This window comes from Falco rusticolus, chromosome 3 (assembly GCF_015220075.1).
Source record: "Falco rusticolus isolate bFalRus1 chromosome 3, bFalRus1.pri, whole genome shotgun sequence".
Taxonomy (NCBI): domain Eukaryota; kingdom Metazoa; phylum Chordata; class Aves; order Falconiformes; family Falconidae; genus Falco; species Falco rusticolus.
The window spans coordinates 28569397-28589807 of record NC_051189.1 but is presented as its reverse complement, the minus strand read 5'-3'; the positions used below and the strand labels follow the sequence as shown (position 1 = coordinate 28589807).

At 39.5% G+C, this 20411-nt stretch overlaps 1 protein-coding gene across 1 annotated transcript in view; it reads left to right on the top strand.

Annotated features, from left to right (window-relative positions):
* Positions 1–214: 214 nt before the first annotated feature.
* The window catches only part of VPS13B (vacuolar protein sorting 13 homolog B), a 476916-nt gene continuing 456719 nt past the window's right edge, over positions 215–20411 (top strand). Inside the window, 3 exon segments of the mRNA XM_037379063.1 lie at positions 215–391; positions 1105–1282; positions 8898–9041. Of these exon segments, the coding sequence (XP_037234960.1) occupies positions 1136–1282; positions 8898–9041 (291 nt within the window). The 5' untranslated portion in view covers positions 215–391; positions 1105–1135.

Genomic DNA, 20411 nt, shown 5'->3' with positions numbered 1-20411 from the left:
AGGCGGGACGCACCCCTGCCCCCCGAGGAGGCGGCACACACCGTGCCCGGGGACCCGGCAGGCTCCGCCCCCGTCCCCGTCCCCGTCCACCGGGACCCACCTCCCCAGCGGCCACCCGGCCCCGCCCACCAGCTCCGGCCGGCTTCAGTTCCGGCTTCCGGCCCCGCCCCGGCGCTGCCGGCAAATCCTTCCGGCTGAGGCGCAAACCCCGGGACACGGGGGGCGGCTGTGGGAGGGAGCGCGCACACGCGCCGGCGAACCCGGAAGTGCCCGTGCGGCGGAGCCGGAGCGGGAGGGGCTGCCTGCGCGGGGCTCGGGCGGCCCGGCCGGCCCGGTGGGGGCGGTGGCTGGGCGCGGGGCGCGGAGCCTTCGGAAGTGCTTGGAAGGGCAGGTAAAGGGGTCCTGAGAGGGTGTGGGGCTGGGGAAGGTGTGAGGGGTGTCCTGGCGGTGCAGGCGGGGGGTGCCCGGTAGAGGCTGCGGCAGTGATGGGGGGGGGTGGTGTCTCCTCAGGACGGCGGGGGTGCTGGAGAGGGTGCGAGAGGAGCGGTGGGCAAGCCCTGGTGTAGCTTCAGCCGGGGTTGTGAAGGGTATTGCTTTGCTGAGAGGCGAGGGTGGCGCGAAGCGGGCACCTGTGCCGTGTACGCGACGCGCGAGGTACCGGATCCGGGAGGTGTATCTCAGCTGATGTCTAAGCACGGGCTTTTATCGGTTAAATGTGACAGGGTTTCTGTCAGGTAAGTTTTATATGGAATCATGGTAGGCTGTTTTACCTCCTGGTTCTCTTTTTTTTGTTTGTTTGTTTTTTGTTTCTTTGGCTTGGCTTTTCTTTTGGTAGCGAGCAAGCCAGTTACTCGTTCCCATATATATGTGTGTATATATACATGTAAGCTGTAAATTCATAAATGTAAATATGTATGCTTTCATCTTTGCGTGTAGGTCATTTTAGGTGTAAGTACATGTATGTCTATGTATAGACATGTATGTTTAGAAAGCAGAATTTGAAATTCAGTTTTTCATACATCCAAACAACGTGACTGTTGCTTTATTGAAAATCAGGCTGACAGATTTGTAAGTAATATCTCACTGTCTTGTCTTTTTTCGTAGTGCTTGACCTGTAATACAGATATCCTCCAGAATGCTGGAGTCCTATGTAACTCCTATTTTGATGAGTTACGTGAATCGCTACATAAAGAACTTGAAGCCTTCAGATCTACAATTGTCACTGTGGGGAGGAGATGTTGTACTTAGTAAACTTGAGTTAAAGCTGGATGTACTTGAACAGGTATGTTCTGTTTCCAGTAGTTACAGTCTGTGCCTTTGATCTAAAAGAAATTGACGACATTATTTAGGTTGGTCTGCACAGATAAACGTTTGTTTAGTACTTACTGTCTTTCTGCTTATGCAAGTCCTTTTTTTTTTTCCCTGCAGTTAGTTATTCTTACATTCATTCCATGCTGTTTGTTTAGTAATGAATGGTAATTCTTTGCACGTTCTGTAAGTTATGGGGTGTGAAGAGAAAGGCTTTGTTGTAGACAGTTTTCTTCTTTTAGTAAGCATTATTTTACAGTACGAACACCAACTGAATTGCTTTTGCAGTCATATTTACTAATTGCATAGAGTAATTAATTCAAAATGTCACAAACTAAAGGAGGATCTCTTTTTAATTATGCATACTAAACACAGATTTGTGTTCTCTATATTATGGCTCCAGTTTTCATCATTTCAGTTGTATCTAAACCTAAGTATAATTGAGGGACAGACTTGATCAGTTGGTTTGTGTGGATTAGATCAGAGGCTCTGTTAAACAGCCTTAAAGACAAGCCTGACCAAGTAAAACACTTGGTACAGAATTTGGAATGTGTTGTCAATATGAACTGGTTTAAGTCTTAGCAGAGGGATCGTTGGTTTCTCTGCTTATCTAGTTGACTACTTATGGAGTTGGGTGTGTGAGACAGATAAAGCTGTTTTCTGTTGTGCATGGTGTAGCAAGTCTTGCCTAGGGTCCTGTGTCCAGATGTAGTCCAAGTGAAGGAGCTGAGAGAAATGCAGCAAAAAATAATGTGAGATTTGGACAATATGGCCATTGAAAGAGGAATAAAATAGACTGGAAACGTGTTTCTAATAAGTGAGATGAGACAGGGCAAGAGTTATATGGATGACAAGAAAGGATGGAATAAATCATACTCAGGGAATCTTAGATTGGATGTCAAGGAAGATTTTCTCATGTTTTAATTGGGTTATGAGTCACTAGAAGACTGAGGAGACTGCATGGTCTCTATCATGGGGATACCTTTTAAAATGTGAAATAATTATAGTTAACCAAGTATTTCTGATCCTGTTCTGGAAGAGGAGAAAATCTTTCAAGAGACCCTGTCCTGTTTTCTGTGCTTCTGTAAAGAGCCTGATTTGTCTTCCTTCAAGTATTTGGTGGCCTCTGTATTTTCTCTCAAGACTTCTAGTTCCTCATTTTCTTGGTACAGCTGATGTGGATATTAGATTTCGGTTGTATAGGGTGTGTTCCTCCTGTGAACATTCAAAATCTTTTTTAATGTGTATATTATGGAATCAAAGAAGAGCTGATCAGAAAGGAATAGATAACCTCTAGAATTTCAACTGTGCTGAGCAGGGCTGTTGCCAGCAATATGTCAGATCAGCTTGTGTTTTTTTCCAGTTGAGTCTTGAAATCTCCTCTCTTGGTTGTGAAAACCTCCTCTTTGGGTAAACTGTTTCAGTGCTATACCAGATGGAAAGTTTGTCCTAATAACAAATGATGACTTCGGGATGGATTTACCAAATTTGCTATATTACCTGGTGCCATTAGGATTTTGCTGCTGTCATCTATGTTGATCCCTTTCAGATAGTTGCAGTTTGCTGGTAGGTGATTCCTGGCTTCATCTTTGCTTATATATCAGCTGGGTACACACATATCCAGTGCAGTCTTTTGGTGTTGTGGCTCTTGTACAGGCAAATGTTGTCATATATAACTGTGCTCATGTCTTACCAGCTTGAACAGGGATGCAATGCAATGAACCTAAAATTTAGCTCAGGTGTTTTTTTTTTTTTTTTAAATACTTTATTGGCTTTGTGTTTGTAAGATGCAGTGATCTTTATTTGGCTCTTATTATTCCTTGAAACTTGCCTGGACCCACAGGCTGTATTGGGGTGTCTTTTTGGTTTTGGTATTTTTTATTTTTTTAATTCTTTTTTCAGAAGAGATGTTGCTTTAACAAAACTCTTTAAGCGTATGTAGTATGCAGTAATCGAACATCCCTAAGCTTTTGCAGCTGGAAGGGAGCTCCGTTGAAAAGCTAAAGTCTTAAAAATTACCAGTATATATTATTTTATTTGGGTTCTCTGCATGGGTGGATTCGTAATATCTATCGTTAGTCACCTTAACTGCTCTGCTCTTCTAACATCCTTTCTGTCCTGGGCTGTTATCTTCAGCCTGGTTCCCTGTTTCTTATCTGGCATGAATGCAGCCTTAACTTCATGTTTTGGGCTTTGGATGCAAACGCATATACCCTGGATATCTTTGTCTGGAGCCTTAAACATTTTCAGAGGTTTCTAGCTTTTGTGGAACTCTACATGATTATTTGGGAACATGGGCATAGGCACCAAGCTATCTGGACAAAGCACCTTATAACAGATTTGGGAACGAGCCTGTGCTTTCTCCCCTCGCTCCTTGCACTTCAGCTGATGTTAGCATTCCCATGTCCCGCTGTGCTCTTACAGACCACCAAACAGAATCCCAGAGAACAGGCAAGATTAGAGTGTAAACTGCTGTCTGTCTTCTAGAAGATCTAACTTTATTTTTGGGACCAAGTTGGAGGCAATACCTTTTGAAATAAGATTTAAAATAGCTGATGACACAGAACTATCAAACTCAAAGAGAATGCTTTAGTACCTGAAAATACTTTGCATGCTTTTATGTATATTTGTGTACATTTTATATTCTCTCATTAAACTAAGCTGAATGTTATTGCAATAACTCTTAGCTCTGAATCTTCTGGCTTTTTTTTTTTTTTGTCCCCTTTTTTTTATTTCAATATCAGTTCTGTAATGAAAGTACTAGTTTGTACTTCGGTTCAACCTTCTAGGTACAGTGCAGCTTTTGTACATAATTATGTCACTCTTTGAATAGCCAGTTAATTTTATAATAATTAACTTTAATTGAAGGTTAGATCTAATACAATTTTGATGTTAGTTTTTCTCCTGTCTTGGATGATTCAATTACTAGAAGACTAATCATTCCAAGAAATTGTCCATCTAGGCATAGTAACTAGCACATTGTACAAAAACTACTTAAATAAAGTATTTTGTAATTAAACTTTAAATATTTTATTTTTTTTTTATGGAAAAGCCTTTTAAGTACATTTGTGTGAAGTCACTATGGTACCAGAAGTAACAGAACTACCTATGAACTTGGTAACTAGCTTGTATATAATTTTTTCTGTTAACACAGTGGCATCAAAGTGATAAGATACATGGTGAGCTATTTTTGCTGCTAATGTATATTTCTGTAGCATTGTAGCTGCTTATGTTAACTGTTTTACAAACTCAGAAGGGAAAGATGAAGAGGTCTTTGATTGGAAGACAAAGAAGAACTTGATCTAAAGATCATTGATTTGTATCGTAGTGTGGATTTTTCCTATCTGAAATAATTTAGAAAGAAAGAAATATGAAAAATGCTGATGTACTTAAAATTATTTTAAGGAAATGAAGGAATTAAAATACCTTTACTGTAAGTGTCTGTGTTATATGCCACTGCATTACTTATGAAATACAGCCTTGAATGTGAAGAAAAGGTATTTGAGATAATACTGATGTGGTAGAAAAAGTACTTGCCTTATCACCCCAAAGCCTGGGAGATTTTAGAGCAAGGGGAATTATGATCATCTAGTCTGCAGCCTAGCATGACATCAGTCAGTTATTTATGTGTCAACTCCAGGATTTTTTCAGCCATATGGTAATTACTTTGAAGGATTTTGTAAAAATCTAAAACGTAAAGTCTAATCAGTCATGAGTACAAAAGATACATTAAGAATTTCATGCAGTACTTAATGAAAGGGGAAGGATTGCACAAGAAAGTAGTAGGAATAAAAATGGTATTTGTTATGTTGTGTTATGAAGAAGTTACTAAATTTGACATGCACTTTCTTTATATTGTCTACTGAAATGGCACAACAAAGATTTCTGTGCAGTGCCTTAAGGAAACTTGCTCATGCAATTAGGATAGTGTCAGATGACACTGTGTCTAAATTCCTTTGAAAAAGAACCACTGTGTATTCTAAATATGCTGTGCATTTGGTTGTATCCCCTCATTTTGAGGGAATTCCTACTTCTGTTTATTTCAATATTTACAGTTAACTAGACAGAAATGAGAATTTATTATATCAGTCCAGCAAACAGTGGGAAAAGATCTATTCTAGAATACCTTTTGAAGTAAACTCATAACATACACTTGTGAACACAAGTCGGGATCTAAATAGACATGAGTGATGATGAGTGATATGGATTACATATCTGCTAGTCAGGAAGGGGAATTTGTTTCTATGACTGTTAATAGTGATACTTTGCTGTCTTAATTCATGAAAGCATTGTCTCTTAACTTGTAATGCATTTTTGGATTGCGTGTATTTTTTTAATCATCTATTTCTGTGTCCCCTGCACAAAACTAGAGTACTTTTTCATTTTTTCTATGACCAGTGTAGCAACATCTGTAGCTAAACCGCCCAGTACTTGCTTTTCAGTGGCTTAACTGAGACTGTCTGGATTAAAATTTTATTTGTGTTGATTGTAAGCCTAAGGCTGAATTTTTAGGAGACAGGCTTTTAGCTAAAATACTTCAGTATATTAGTGAGTGAGATGAATAAAAAACACTTTGTAAGTACAAATTAACAATTTTCTTCAAACTGTTTTTATGAGAGTCTGTAACTGTCATTGTTTTGAATGGGAACTTGAAATTATATGTGGCTTTGTGTAAGCATGGTTGAGGTAGGACTCGAGTTTCCTTGAATGAGATGGGTGTGTTTCTTTTTTTTATTTATTTTTAATTTCATTAACAAAAGTTCATGAAACCCCCAAAACTAATTTACAAGCTGAAAAATGTACTTTGCAAAAATTCAGCAGTGAATATACTTCATCTACTCTTGGCTCTTGGATGCAAGGTGAAATTTTTCATAGTATCAACAGAAAGTCTGAGGAGGTATCAGCTGCAGAATAGAGTGTTCCTTAAAATTGGTCCTGTTAGCAGCTTTTGTCACTGTGATGGTGCTGGGTATTCACAGGTAAGAGTAGTTGACTTCTCTTTTGGGTGACTAATTAGAGCAGGGGTCCTCAAACTTTTTAAACGGGGCCGGCACATGGATGAAGTGGCAGGCAGTCATCTGCGGCTGCTTGGGGGGGGGGGGGGGGGGGCGGGAGGGTTCTGTAAATACCGGAGAGGCGGATTGAGGACCCTGGGGGGGCTGTATCCAGCCCGTGGGCCGTAGTTTGAGGATCCCTGAAGTAGAGGCTCTCTCTAGATGCTAACCTGTCACAGTTGCAGCAGGGTAACCGCTTGGAAAAAGATTATAGTGGCCTTTCAAAACATATCACTAAGATCTGATACAGTTTCAAGATGTTAGGCAAATAATGACATTAGTTAGCTTCACAGCAATATTGTATAGGTAGACTTTATAACATATCAAGTACTAAATGCAATCCACTTGTCGTTTTATTCACGTAGAACTTCAATACAGCAGTGATAGTTCTAGGGTCAAGTGGTGTAGGAAAACAGGCTTTCTGGATCCACTTGTAGATGTTTGAAATTGACTAGGAACTTGGCTGCCTGACCTTTGAGTTTCATGGACCTTCTCTATTTCACTTTACTCATTCATAGGAGTACTGAGTTGAAGCATTTAAGTACCTAAAACTGAGCCAAGGTGCAAAGCTGCTTAAGCCCTGTGTTGTTCAGAATTTCCCTAGCAAAACTGGCCAAAGTCCTGAACAAAGGTTTATGCCCCTAAGTTTACTAAGAAACACCACAATTGAGAACCTGGGGGTGCCGGTGACAGCAGGCTCAGCGTGAGTCAGCAGCGTGCCCTGGCAGCCACGGGTGCTGGGTCACCCTGGGGTGATCGGACACAGCACAACCAGCGGCCCCAGCGGCGCCTGTCCCTGCGTTCAGTGTCGCTGCGGCCTCACCTTGCGCACTGTGTGCGGTTCTGGGGCCCACAATTTCAGAAGGATGTGAAGGTCCCTGAACGCCTTCAGAGGAGGGCAACGCAGCTGGTGAGAGGGCTGGAAGGCATGTCCGATGAGGAGCGGGTAAGGGCTTTGGGCTTGTCCAGGTTGGAGAAAAGGAGGCTGAGGGGTGACCTCACCGCTCTCTATGGCTTCCTGAGGAGGGGAGGTGGAGAGGGAGGTGCTGAGCTCTTCCCCCTGGATCCAGTGACAGCACATGTGGGAATGGTTTAAAACTGCTCCAGGGGAGGTTTAGACTGGACATGAGGAAGCATTTGTTTACTGGGGTGGTCAAACACTGGAACAGGCTTCCTAGAGAGGTGGTTGATGCCTCAAGCCTGTCAGTGTTTGAGGGCATTGTCCAAATGCCTCTTAACAACATGCTTTGACTTTTGGTCAGCCCCAAACTGATCAGACAGTTGGACTAGCAGATTGTTGTAGGTCCCTTTCAACTGAAAATGTTCTAACGGCCAAAACTCTCACCCAGCTTCTAAGAGACTTAAGATTCACACCTGTTGTTCTCCGTGTTATAAGATAAAGATGCAAACACCAGGCTATAAGCCACTCCAATCTGTTGGGTTTTTTTCCCCATTAGATTTTTAAACATCTATCCTGACATTTTTGGCTATAAGAGATCAGAAAGATAGGAAGATATATCATCATTAAAGCCTTATCATTAGAATACCTAATACTGAGAGTGCTGACAGCAAATTATGACATAATATCAAGTATTTTCTTTATTTCATACTGCAAATTATGACATAATATCAAGTATTTTCTTTATTTCATACTAAGTACTTATTTTCATTATTCTAAATCTTGGTAACTAGCTCTAGGACCAGGTCTCTAGCCTGACTGTTCTGTTACAAGCTTTAAGCTCATACTTCCCAGGAGAACCCCTGAAGCTACTGGGGAAATTGCAACACTTTGTATCCAAAGAATTTATCTAAACCTTGGCACCTTTTTTTCTGCAGAGGCGCGGCTGCATGCTGTGCATGAGCAGCTGGCTCACTGGGGCTATCCTACAGAAATGTGATGTGTAAATTGGGTGGAGTGCTAGCCATTTGTTGGGTGATCTGGACTGACTAGTACCAGTTTTTAAAAGCAGTGTGACATCCATGTTAGGCCTTGGTGAGGAGGAGTGTGGTTTTGCCGATAAAGAATTTAATAACTTTGTATTTACTGAGCAGTTTGTTGGGAATGGGGCAACAACAGGCCAATCTTAAGAGCACTGAGCTCTTGCAACTCAAAGTACTCAAATGTTTTGGAAGAAATTGCCTTGCTGTGGCTTTGCCAATGTTTAATTCCAAATTTGTGTTCTTCAGAATAATGCAGCTCGCATATAATTTTAAATATTTGCTTTCACTTCTTTCACTTCTACTTGTCCCTTGAATAGTGACACATTTTGCAGTAGCTTCATGCAAGAGAGGTGGTTTTAAACTGTCTTTTATTATCAAGGATGTGGTAATGCAAATGTCTAATTTGAGCAGACTAATTGTAATGTAAGTGTGCAAGTGATTATAAAGCCTGTTGCTGAGCCCATGGCACACTGCTGATTTGAGGGGGGAGAATAAATTTTGAATTATGTTTTGTGTTAACCTGTACTACTTTACATTACAAATATGTCTTGAATTTTGATGTTTCAGTGGTTAATTTGCCCCTCTCTTTGTTAGGAGCTGAAACTACCGTTTACTTTTTTAAGTGGGCATATTCATGAACTTCGGATTCATGTACCATGGACAAAATTGGGATCAGAACCAGTTGTCATCACTATCAATACAATGGAATGCATCTTAAAATTAAAGGATGGAGCTCAGGTAAGAAATATAATGAATGCTTTTCTAACATTGAGAGGTTGTTATGAATAATAGCTTCTATAGGTCACTTTATTTAAAACCATCTGAAGAATCAGACATGTGAAGTCGTGGACCCTTTTGTTTTCTGAGAGGCTTATATTCTTGTTCTCATCATGGCTAGTATCTTCCTTTATGCTTATTTTTAATTCTTTATTAGCTGTAGCTGTGTTCTTGCAGATGTAAAAGCGTGTTAGTAGTGCTCTGCCAGAATTTTCCTATGACTAGACAAGAAATTAATTTCAAGAGCAATATTGCATCCTGCATGCTTCCAGCAGAAGCAGTGCTAGTTGCTTGAGATAGCTGTGTGTAGCACTGCTGAGCATTGGGTATTTTTCAAAAGGTGTTATTGAAGGAGTGCTTTAAAGATCCTGGAGCATAACTCTTCCCTTCAGAAGTTACAGTACTTGCTTGAGTGTACTTGGAAGACTTCTTACACGTAGAGGTCTCAAAGGGCTTCTGGTTTAGTTGCTTGCAGTAAGTTGTCCCTTATACTGTTTCACAGGGTCAGGAAAGACCTCCTTCTGACACAATGAAGCTGAAATACACGGTGGCTTGATTTTGTTATATGTGAAACGTAGTTAACAAAAAATACTTGAGTATGTTAATGTTGAACTTTTTTTTTTTTTTGTAGTTAGGGTGGTGTGTGTTGTTTTCTTTGTTGTTGAGCCTTGTTCACATTTAAATTTCAACATGGAGTCCTCTAGTTATATTAAGGGTCGTGCAAAGCTCCCAAGTGTTTGTTAGGGTACTTGCTGAGCTGTTAACATTTGTCCTGGTTTCAGCTGGGATGGAGTTAACTTTCTTCGTAGTAGCTAGTATGGTGCTGTGTTTTGGCTGTGATGTGAGAACAATGTTGATAGGACACTGATGTTTTTAATTGTTGCTGGATTATGTTTATACTGAATCAAGGACTTTTCAGTTCCTTGGGCCCTGCCAGCGAGAGGGCTGGAGGAGCATGGGACATTGGGAGGGGACATGGCCACAACAGGTGACCGAACTAGCCAAAGAGGTATTCCATACCATATGACGTCATGCTGAGTGTATAAACTGGGGGAAGAAGAAGAAGGAAGAGGAGGGCATTTGGCATTATGGAATTTGTCTTCCCGAGTAACCGTTACACATGAGGGAGCCCTGCTCTCCTGGGGATGGCCGAACACCTGCCTGCCCGTGGGAAGCAGTGAATGAATTTCTTGCTCTGCTTGCCTGCACAGCTTTTGCTTTACCCGTTTCCCCCCCCCCTCCCCTTTTTCCATTTTGTTACTATTATTATTGTTACTGTTATTATTTTTGTCCTTACCTCTTTATTCTGTTTAAATTATCAAATTGTTCTTATCTCAACGCCTGACTTGTACATTCGTTTCCGATTCTCCTCCCCACCCCTCTGGGTGAGGGGGAGTGAGCAAGTGGCTGCGTGATGCTTAGCTGCTGGCTGGGGTTAAACCATGACAGCGTTTAACATCAATGAGGTATAAGCCATCAAGAACACTGGAAAACACTTCTCATTATGTTTGATATTGCTTGTAATATTCTTCTACAGTTCCAGAGCTAAAAGACCTTTGTTACTGGAGTAGAAATCTCTAGTCCTAGGTGTGCCATCCACAAAGTGTGTGCTTGCATTCTGTAGTTACAGTTAATCTATGTGTATACGTGCATGTGCATATACACCCATGTATGCACACAAACAGCCAAATGCTCTGTACCTTTCAATGTTAAGGTAAGATTTCGAGGTTAGATGTTCCATGAGAAATGTGTTTTAGCAGCAGCAAATTGCAACTAATTATGGAAGTTGCAGAGAAAGATTTGTAGCCCATAACTTTGTGCAACCCAGAACTAATATTTGATATTGGACCATGCAGATGGCTACTGCCAGAATGATGAGATTTCCTGCTTGCATGGTATTTGAACCTTAAATTTTGTAGTGCATACAGCAAAAGGTCAAGTGTCATGCATGTAAAGCACTTTCAAAACAAGTATTTGTTACAGATGTTTAAGATTCAGAGGCAAGAAAGGATTTTTGAAAATTGCAACTGACATTTGAACAAATTATTCAGTGGCATGTACGCTCAGGAGGGTAAAATTTGGGTCTGTGCCATTGAAGGATTATCTTTGACTAACAGGAATGTAAATGAAAACTCTTTTATGCTGTTTTCTGAGGATATGGTTTAAATAGATGACAGCTTGAATTTTATTTCTTAAATTACTATTTGAAAGTGTTTTATCAAAAGAAAATGTTCTGACAAATTCTTTTGTGTACTTGGTTAAAAAAAATTGTCATTGTGCAACTGTCAATTGTACAAAAGTCTTTGTAATAAATGAATTAAGAAACCTGAATGAAATAAAATATTTCTGTGGAAGATGGTAGTAAAATGAACTTTCAGTGAATTTAGCTCCAGTAGGAACTGTTCTCCTAAGAACTTCATATCAGTGAATAGGATGATCAGCAAGAAAGTTTAGTTTAGTTCTCAAAAATGGATTGGCTTGATCCTGCATTTCCTTCCTCAGGTGAAGCCTCTAATGAGCACATGTATAACTTCACCTGAGCGAAAAAATAAAGGTTTCTGACCTCAGTTTAGTGTGACATGTATTCTTTGGAAACAAGCTATTTCAAAACGTGTATTTGGAAGATGTATGGGAGTTAAAATACATTACATTATTTCAAGCTATTGTCCAGTGGACCCTGCAGATTTTGGGGAACAAAAAGCTCTCTGCCTTTGTATGTTTTTGAAGAGTATCAGCCCTCTGGGAGTGCTTTAGTACATCTGTACTTTACTGTGATGCTCTGTCATTGTTTGTTCAGTTTCAGTGTTAGTTTTGGTTTTTTTGTTGTTTATGCTATTGCAGTATCTCTTTAGCTGAGATAAATGTCTGGAGTAGACAGCAACTGCTCAGCTTCTAGTTTTATGCCACTATTCTCCTTTTCTAAGCAGAAATGTATGTGGTAAGTTCACCAGTGATACGCAAAACCCACAGTGTAGAATTAGTGGTGTTTTCAGTTAATTTTGACTTTTGAGTGTTTTGAAGGTCATTGCTTTTCCCCTCTTTTCTGTGCTTTTCTTCTTTTCCTTCTCTACAGGTGATACTAGTACTTCTAAACCCACAATGTTAAATAAATATGGCTACTTTATAAGAAAATGACGCTGAAGTGCATCAGGAATAGAACTTTGCAGTGGTGAAAGTGGTGTTCTGTTGTACGTGCTCTTTTGGTTATGAATTTGGTCAGTGCCAGTAATTGAAGTAGAAATTGGGTGTGAGGCATTTTGTATTTCTTTTTGATGTCTGTCAGCTTAATGCAACTGTGTCTGTTTTATTGCTCCTGAACATAATCCTTTGCAGCACTGAGCTTTAAGTATGACCGTTTATTTCATGTGTTTGGTACCAAACATATGGTGGTAAGTACAGTTTGAAATAAGTTCTTACACACTTAAACATGGTTCTGAAATACACTTGACTTGTATTTGTTAAGTTATAGTCATTGACTCCCATGAGGTTTTCTTTATGATTGCTATGTATTGTTTTAGAGGGTGGTTAAAGATCTATTTTTTTTCTTCTTGGGACATTTATCTAGAATTGAAATTCCAATGCTAAACCTCTATTGATGCTCTGTTTCTTCCTAGGATTTTTCTCTTTTTTTTTTTGTCCTTAACTTTTTTTCCTATGCTTTTTTTGTTGTTGTTGTTATATAAAGCTGTTTGAAGTTTTTTGCTCATTTCTTTTCCCCACTCCATGCCATCATATTTCAGTGCCTGAACCAGAGGCTTAAATTCAGACTGCAAATTGGGAAGGACAAGACTGTGTCTGTTTCCTTCACCTTCCTGACATCATAACTAACCACAGAACTAATCTTCCTTATATTCAACCTTGAATTCTGTGGTTTTAAGTCTTGGTACTGACGCAAATGAGGAGATTCAAGGAGAAATGTATTATCTGTATTACTATTTCACTTTGAGTCATTGCCTTTAATCAGCATATATTAATCAGCATATATTTAATCAGGAATATGCTGATGCACTATGAAGATGAAAACTCTTTCTACCCCAAGGATAACTAAGAATGGAATCGGGGAAGACTGTTAGATACAAGCACAGGGAAACCAAGAAGTTGTTTGGATCAGCATACAGACAATTAAGCACTGTTCCTTTTATGAGGCATTACAAAGAAGGTTTTGAAGGAATATAATAACTTTGTGGAAACAGTGGAGAAACAGCCTATGAGCATGCATATCAGAATAGCAGACGCATATTCTTATCTGACAGTCAGTAGAGACTGCCACCAAAGAATGCTGAAAGCAGAAATTGATCTTGACTGGGAAATGATTAAGATGGTAGATAGGGTGTGCAGGCAGGTTATGAAGGGCTTTGAAAATGAAGACAGAAGGCTTGTGTTTGAGGGTATAATTATATGAAGTTTTTGCTTGGGTGGTAAAGCTAGCTCCAGGTCTGAAGCAGTGCTTTGCTGTGTTTCTTCTCACCTGGGTTGTAGTAGTTCAACTGAATGTGGCTGTATGGACAAATGGTACTGTTTTTTCTGTTTGAGTGTATATGTATGTTGTTCAGTGACGCCAGAAGTATGGTAAGACTTAAGTCAGAGGACTAACAGTCTTTAGTGGCCCACCTTTCTGCTTTTCATTTGCTTCTGTAGAAGCTAGAGGTCTTTGTTTGAAATATTTTCATTTGGTAATTACTCATTTTCATAATGGTATCTTTAGTCGGTAAATCTGATATGAAATTTTAACACTTGTATGCAAAGTTTAAGGTGAAGATTAAAGTACAGGAAGCAAACTGTTGTTGGCTAATATTGAATTATAATCGCAGGTAAATTATGAATATGAAATTAATCATTAATCAGCCAGTTCATGCTCCTTGTATTTGTTTTAATAGCTTAATTTAACAAAGGGGATTTTGTCTGTTTCTGTGTGTGCGTGCATACAAATATGTATATATAAGTAACAAGAACAGTTTCCCATATTACTTTTAATTGCAACAAAATCCTTTGTGTAAATGGACTTGTAGTTTAATCTTTTCCGAAGGTTTGGGAGGGACTTTGGTTAGGTTTTATGCCATTTTTTTATATGTTTTCTATGAATTGTTTGATGTGAAAAGAAGTATTTTTAGGTAGGAGATTCTCTTTCAAGGATATGATCTTTCTAAGGGACAAATACCACATCCCACAAATCTCTTGCAAAAACATGTAGCAAACTTACTCTTCTAACAGAGGAAACAGTAAAGGCAGGCTGTAACAGCTGCTAGAAAAGGCCTTGCAGCATTTGGTTCAGACATTTGTTGTCTTTGTATTTCCAGTGTTTTCAGTTGAGTGGCTGAAGAGGTGATACTGAACAGTTTTGCTTAAAGCTGAATTAATATTCATATGTTCTAGCTGGGCAAGTAAGAGGGACCATTAGTTTACTTCCCCCCCGAGCACTTTCATATGAAAGACTTTAAAAGCAAGGTATTTGCCATTTTAGATTGCAGTAATTTTGCTTGCAAAAGAAGAAATTGCCTTTGTGAATTTGTTCAGAAGGTGCCTGTGGGCACATTTCTTAATACTCTAGCTGCAGAAGCCCTTCCACTTCCATTCTGTTGCCTCAACCTGAACAGCTGGCTTGCTTGCCTAAGTGCCAGTTACCATGTTAGTAATTCTGGATTATTTTCATGTGGATTTGTCAGCATATTTCTTTTCGAAGTCCTTTTCAGGGCTAAGTAATGGTGATTTCAGATGTCTGACGCTGATTATGATGAAAGATATCAGTGGTCCCACTTGATTCCTTCTGTACTTGTGCCTGGCTCCTAGGAGAGCCTCTGATGTTGGCAAGCTGCCTACAGACAAAGATAGAGGGACAATCGGGGCCTAATCCTAGTGATCAGTCAGTGTGGGCGAGCCTTGCTTATAGGTGTTCCTGCTAACAAAGACTTAGGATAGTAAGCACTATTTGCTTTCTTTTCCATGCAATACTGGGTGATGTCTTCGTCCACCGTGTTGTACCTAGCTCCTAAAAACACCCATCAGGACAAGGCATGATAAACTGTCCCAGTATCCTGAGAATACATGTGATGCTTTATGTGAGAAGGATATGACTAGGAGGATACTTTTCCGAGCAGCCAAACATTGGACTGAGCAAGGCAGGGAACATATGAGTACCCATTGTAACTGAACTTTCTGGTTGTGGTAACATTTTCCCAGTCTCTTTATTGTGACAGTACACATATAATGAAGATGTATTTCCCTTCCTCTCTGCCAGCTTGTCTCCCACTGGCTGAAAATTAAATGTTTATTAGAAAGATTTAAAACTTGATGGTTTCATTCCTTGAAATACTTAGTCCTGCAAATGTGAACATTGTATGTGTTTAAAAAGAGAAGCTAAATACATTGTGTTAGGCATGTTTACTGTGGTAGCAGATTCAGGAACAGAAAAGCAGTCAAATGTAGTTGGGGCTGTATTCTTATTAAGGAGCTCAGATTTTGAATGCGGTTCATTTCAAGAGTGATCTTGTAAAAATGGTTGGACTTGCTCATATTAAAGGCCCTTTCCAACCTAAATGAATCTCTGACTCTAAAATCAGTCTGGTCATTGTTACAAAATGTATTTGAGATTGTGTAACACCAATGATTTTCAGTAGGTGGGTTTTTTTTGGGTTTTTTTTGTGCTCAAATGGATGCATTTTGCAAACTATGAAGTGTAATGAAGAGAATGCAAGGCAAGGGTATGGCTCTATGTTGGTGTAGGTGTTGCAAAATAAGGAGGCTTCCAGGAGCTGTCTCTGTAGTTCAGTTTTCCCTTCAGTGCTTGTAGCAGCTGGAGTAATAGTATCTAGTAAGTAAATGTTGCCCCTTCTCAGTGTGACTGTTGTTTTCTGGAGAAGACCTTCTCTGCGTACCTCTTTGTGGTGTAGTAAGTTTGTGCTTTTGAAGAAATCTAGTTGTCCAGGCTTACTGTTCTTTGACCTCCATCATGGGGTGGTCTCAAAACTAATCAGCTAGATATCTTTTGGGTGACACTAAAAAGAAAATATACTCTAGGCACATGCTGATGAGCTCCGGCTGCTAACTGAAATTAATGAGAACAGTTGTCTTGTGTGAGTTGTGAATAGAATGGGTACTCTGTGATCACCAGCCATGGTACGGTCTGAGATTAGGAGCATGGTGAATCCCGCTAAACCAGTTGCGTTTTTTTCAGAAGTGTTCTGGCTGTCTAGGTTCAGAAAGTCTATATCTAAACCACATTTAATCCTGCTTCTATGCTTTTCATAGTTAGCGTGTCTATGACAGTAGTCATCTCGTGAAACATCTAATTATGGACATGATGCAAGCACCACTTCTGCTGTCCCTTTTATAAAAACACATCCCTCTAGTATTTTCTGAGACTGTAGTAAAGTTATGTCCCTGTTTTCAAAGGGTTCAGGAAAAAGTTTACGTGGTAAGAAAGCAGAATCTAGCTTCCAGAATGATAGATTTTTATCACTGTTCATTTTCTAATGAGTTCAGTAGCAAACATTCTGCTGACATTCTGGAATTGCTCTCTCAGAATGCAAGCTCTCTCAAACTAGAAAAAGGAAAACTGTCTGTGGTAGTCATGCAGGTCCCATATTACAGGCAAGTACCAGCACTTGATATCTATGTATTTGGAATGGAGGAAACAGCAAATTAATATATCCTACTTCCAGCAGTGTCTTCAACTCTATAAACAGCAGAATGTTCTGGTATGAGATTATTTGCCAAGAAGATTTCAGAGTGAATTGGAAGAATTTTAGGCATATGGGGATGTAGTGATTAACAAAGAAGGTAACGGACACTGGCACAACTTAGCAGCACAGCAGCACTTCAGATTGTCGTGATGGAATGTCTTTGTTAGGCATGAACAAGTCCTTATGTTCTTCATAGTGACAAACCTCAAGATATGGTCTCATCATGCATAGGCACCTCATAGTGTTGCCACAATTTTTTTGTGCTGGGAAGTACTGTGGGAACCTAATTCAATACCTGTAGAGAGTAGGAGGTTTCTACTTTTCACAATACAGAAGTCTAGCTCTAAAATCCCGTTCTCTTGCTTCTGTCCCCCGAGTTCTTTTTAAACTGATGGCTTGCTTCAGTTTGCAATAAAACGATTGAAACAGTCTTCATAATGCAGTGCTGGTAGCTGTAAAGCTATTTGGATGTGGACATGCAATCTTATAGCTGCTATACTGGTGGAGGACCACTGTTCAAAACCAGCTTTTTTCTAGAAGTAGTAATGCCTGTCAACTCTTGGGGTTTTGTTGAAGTTCAAGACGTCAAGTTCCTAGTTGTGTTGCCATGATTTGTGGCATTTCATATCTTTTAGTGTACTCATGCAGTGGATTTGTCTTAGGCGTGTGGACTAGGCTTCTTGTGATATATTCTGAATTGCTTTTTTACTTTTCTAAAACTTAAAATATATAGGATTACAGATTATTTGTTTTTTTGTTACTGTTTGGCTATATTGGCCTAGACTGGCTCATTGTCTTTTAAGATGTCTGTTGTGTGTTGGGAAACGTGGTCTTGGCAAAGAGGAAATAAAGCTTCTAAAGTTTTAAAACATCTCATTGCCCTCCAAAAAAACAATTCAATTGTCCTTTCAATTCAAGGACAGAAATATATTTACTTATGTATAAACGTGGGTTATATACATTAAAGTTTTAATTCTTTATACATATAAGTGCACATGAACTTCATTTTAACTTCCAAATTGGTGTCCCAGGTCTGGAGGCTAAGCTCTTTTTCACGTGCTTGTGTGGTGCTAGCTCTGTATGTCATTTAATATATGACCTTTCTGTAGGCTGTTAAACAACCCTGCAGTGGCAGAGACTCTAGCTCCAATGTTCTTCCTTCAGCAGGTAAAGTCTGAGTTAACCGGGTGGTTGCCTGGTATGTGTGTTTCCAAGAGAGCTCTTTTGGAGTCCTCTCTGACTTTCTGTAGAGTCCCAAGCCTATTTGCAGAAGTAGGCACTTCACAATCTATATCAGATTTAAGGTGGTGTTAGCTTAGCACAAGGAATGTGTTTGGAGCACGCCTTTTGAAGTTAGTTGGTCTTATGTGGAACATCAGTTGAAGATGGCTGGGTTTCCCAAACAGCAAGAGGAAAGGATAATTCGGAAAGGTGTGGCACGTGGAGGAAGGCTGGGGCAGCCAAATGAATAAATAGGTTAGGTGAGAAAACATCAAAGCCACTTGATAGGTGTGGGGAGGAGGGGTGTTTTTTTGGGTAGTGATCCTTTAGGCTTTCATAGCTCTTTACAGGTAATTCCAAATACATTGTTTAAGCATGCTGCCCTCATCTGATTACATGCATAATTTAATTCATTTGCCTCGGAACACCTGACTAGCTGAGAAATCTCTCATTTGTTTTGGTGGGACCTTGTCAGGATGCCCTGTTTTGGAAAGCTACAATCCTAATTTTGGACACATTGGAGTAGTTTTCCACATTTATGAATCTTTTGGGGAATAGTGCTGAATTTCTTGAAACTGTGATAATATTTCAGTCTTAGTAGTTTAATATATTTTCTCCTATGCTTTGAAAACTATTATTATTTTTTCTTCAGAGCAGATTACTAGAACACAGGTATTTTGTTTCATATTTCTAAAACAGATGTGGATATGGGGCTTGCAGTTTTCTGGATCAACTCATATTTCTGCAGAAATCACGGTTTTGTGTGATGCGTTTCTGATTTTGTACTGCTTAAAAGCCTTTGGCTTTTGGGCAGACACTTCATTTCCCCCTTTATTTTTGTTTATTGCCCCATTTTTTGCTTTTTATTTCTAAGGGTTTTTTTTTTTTAACTCTGAAAATGTGGGCATTGACTTCCTAATTTGTTTCCTCCTTTCTGCTTGGAACTCCTGTTTAGCTATAATTGTGCTTTGGTATTTTGGCTGTAGAAGTAGATTCCTCTTTTTGTAACCTCTTCAGTCTTCCATGTTGGGAAGACTGACAGAGGAAGAAGAGACTTAAATTCTGTAAAATAACATTTCTTAAGTTTTTGCCAAAACTGTATCTCAGCAGCTTTTCTCAGGTTTTTGAGTATTTTGCCTTGATTCTTGTCTGTCCTTCAGTTTACCTGTCTGATGGAGCTCGCTCAGTGCCTTCCATTTTGCTTCCAGCTTTAGCCTACTTCCCACATGCACTGGCATGTGTCTTACTGTAAGGAGAATTGGACAATTTGCTTATCTTGCAGAAAACAGGATCAGCCCCCATATTGTGAAGTTGCTTGATTTCTTTCTTTGTTCTGGGTTAGTATGTTGAATTAGCTTGCTGGGTGTTCCAGGGAGGGTCAAAGATGGCATACAAGGAAGTGTAGGAAAGGCTCAGCTCTGCTTAGCTCTGTTGTCTGAATGCACCCTTGTCTGATCAGTCTCATCCCACGAAATTATATATGGAGTGGCTGTCAGCTGACCTACTGAACTGACCTTTCAGAATGATAGCCAACGTTTTTTCCCAAAGAAGCTTCTTCTGGGACTAGAGAATATTCAAGACCTGCTGTCTGTTTATTGCAATGCCATGTCACTTAGCAATTTCAGCTCAACTAGAGAGTGAAGAAGCAGACCAGATCCATTTTCAAAACTGAGCTGGTTGATAAATAACATGGTGAGAATTCAGAATCTCAAAATCTAGCATTAAATCAACAAATGTTCATAAACATGTTCATGTATTTCTTCTCAATACTGTATTTGTTGATGGAAAATAATTCTTTTTATTTGCTGAAAACTGAAGTGTTACGAGCTTGTTGAATATGGGCTACAGTTTCTGAAAACAAGAGCTAGGTATCAATCTGAGACTTTCCCTGGAGCTGGAGTGTATTAGGAGTAGAGATTTGTTGGTATAGAAGCCTGGCTAAAGTGTTTCACCATGCCTTAGCTGTGGAAACTCACATATTGTTGAGAATATTTAATTGTTATCAAATAGGGTGCAAGTTAATAGTAATTTTAATCCATTTCTCGCTGTGTCTCTCCCCCCTTCCTCTTTTTATTTTTGCTTCCATAATTCTCTAAAATTGATTCTAGTATTTGACTGTAACTTGCCACTGGCAACTTATATTCTATTTAAAAAAACCCAATAAATTAGAAATCAAATTATGTATGCCAATAGCCAGTAATACTGCCTGACCCCCAAATATGCATATTTCTCTTTAGTCATGTTCGTGAAAACTTATAAACCTATGCCAAATGCCAGTGTTAACAAAATCTGTATTATTTATTTTAACTGAAAGCAGGTGCTTCTGTTTTCTGTGTGGGTAATCATGTTTCTGTGCTCATCTGAGTTCTGTCCTGCAATACAGTGTCACTTTAGTGAGCAGTCTTACACATTTGTGGCACTTAACAACCAT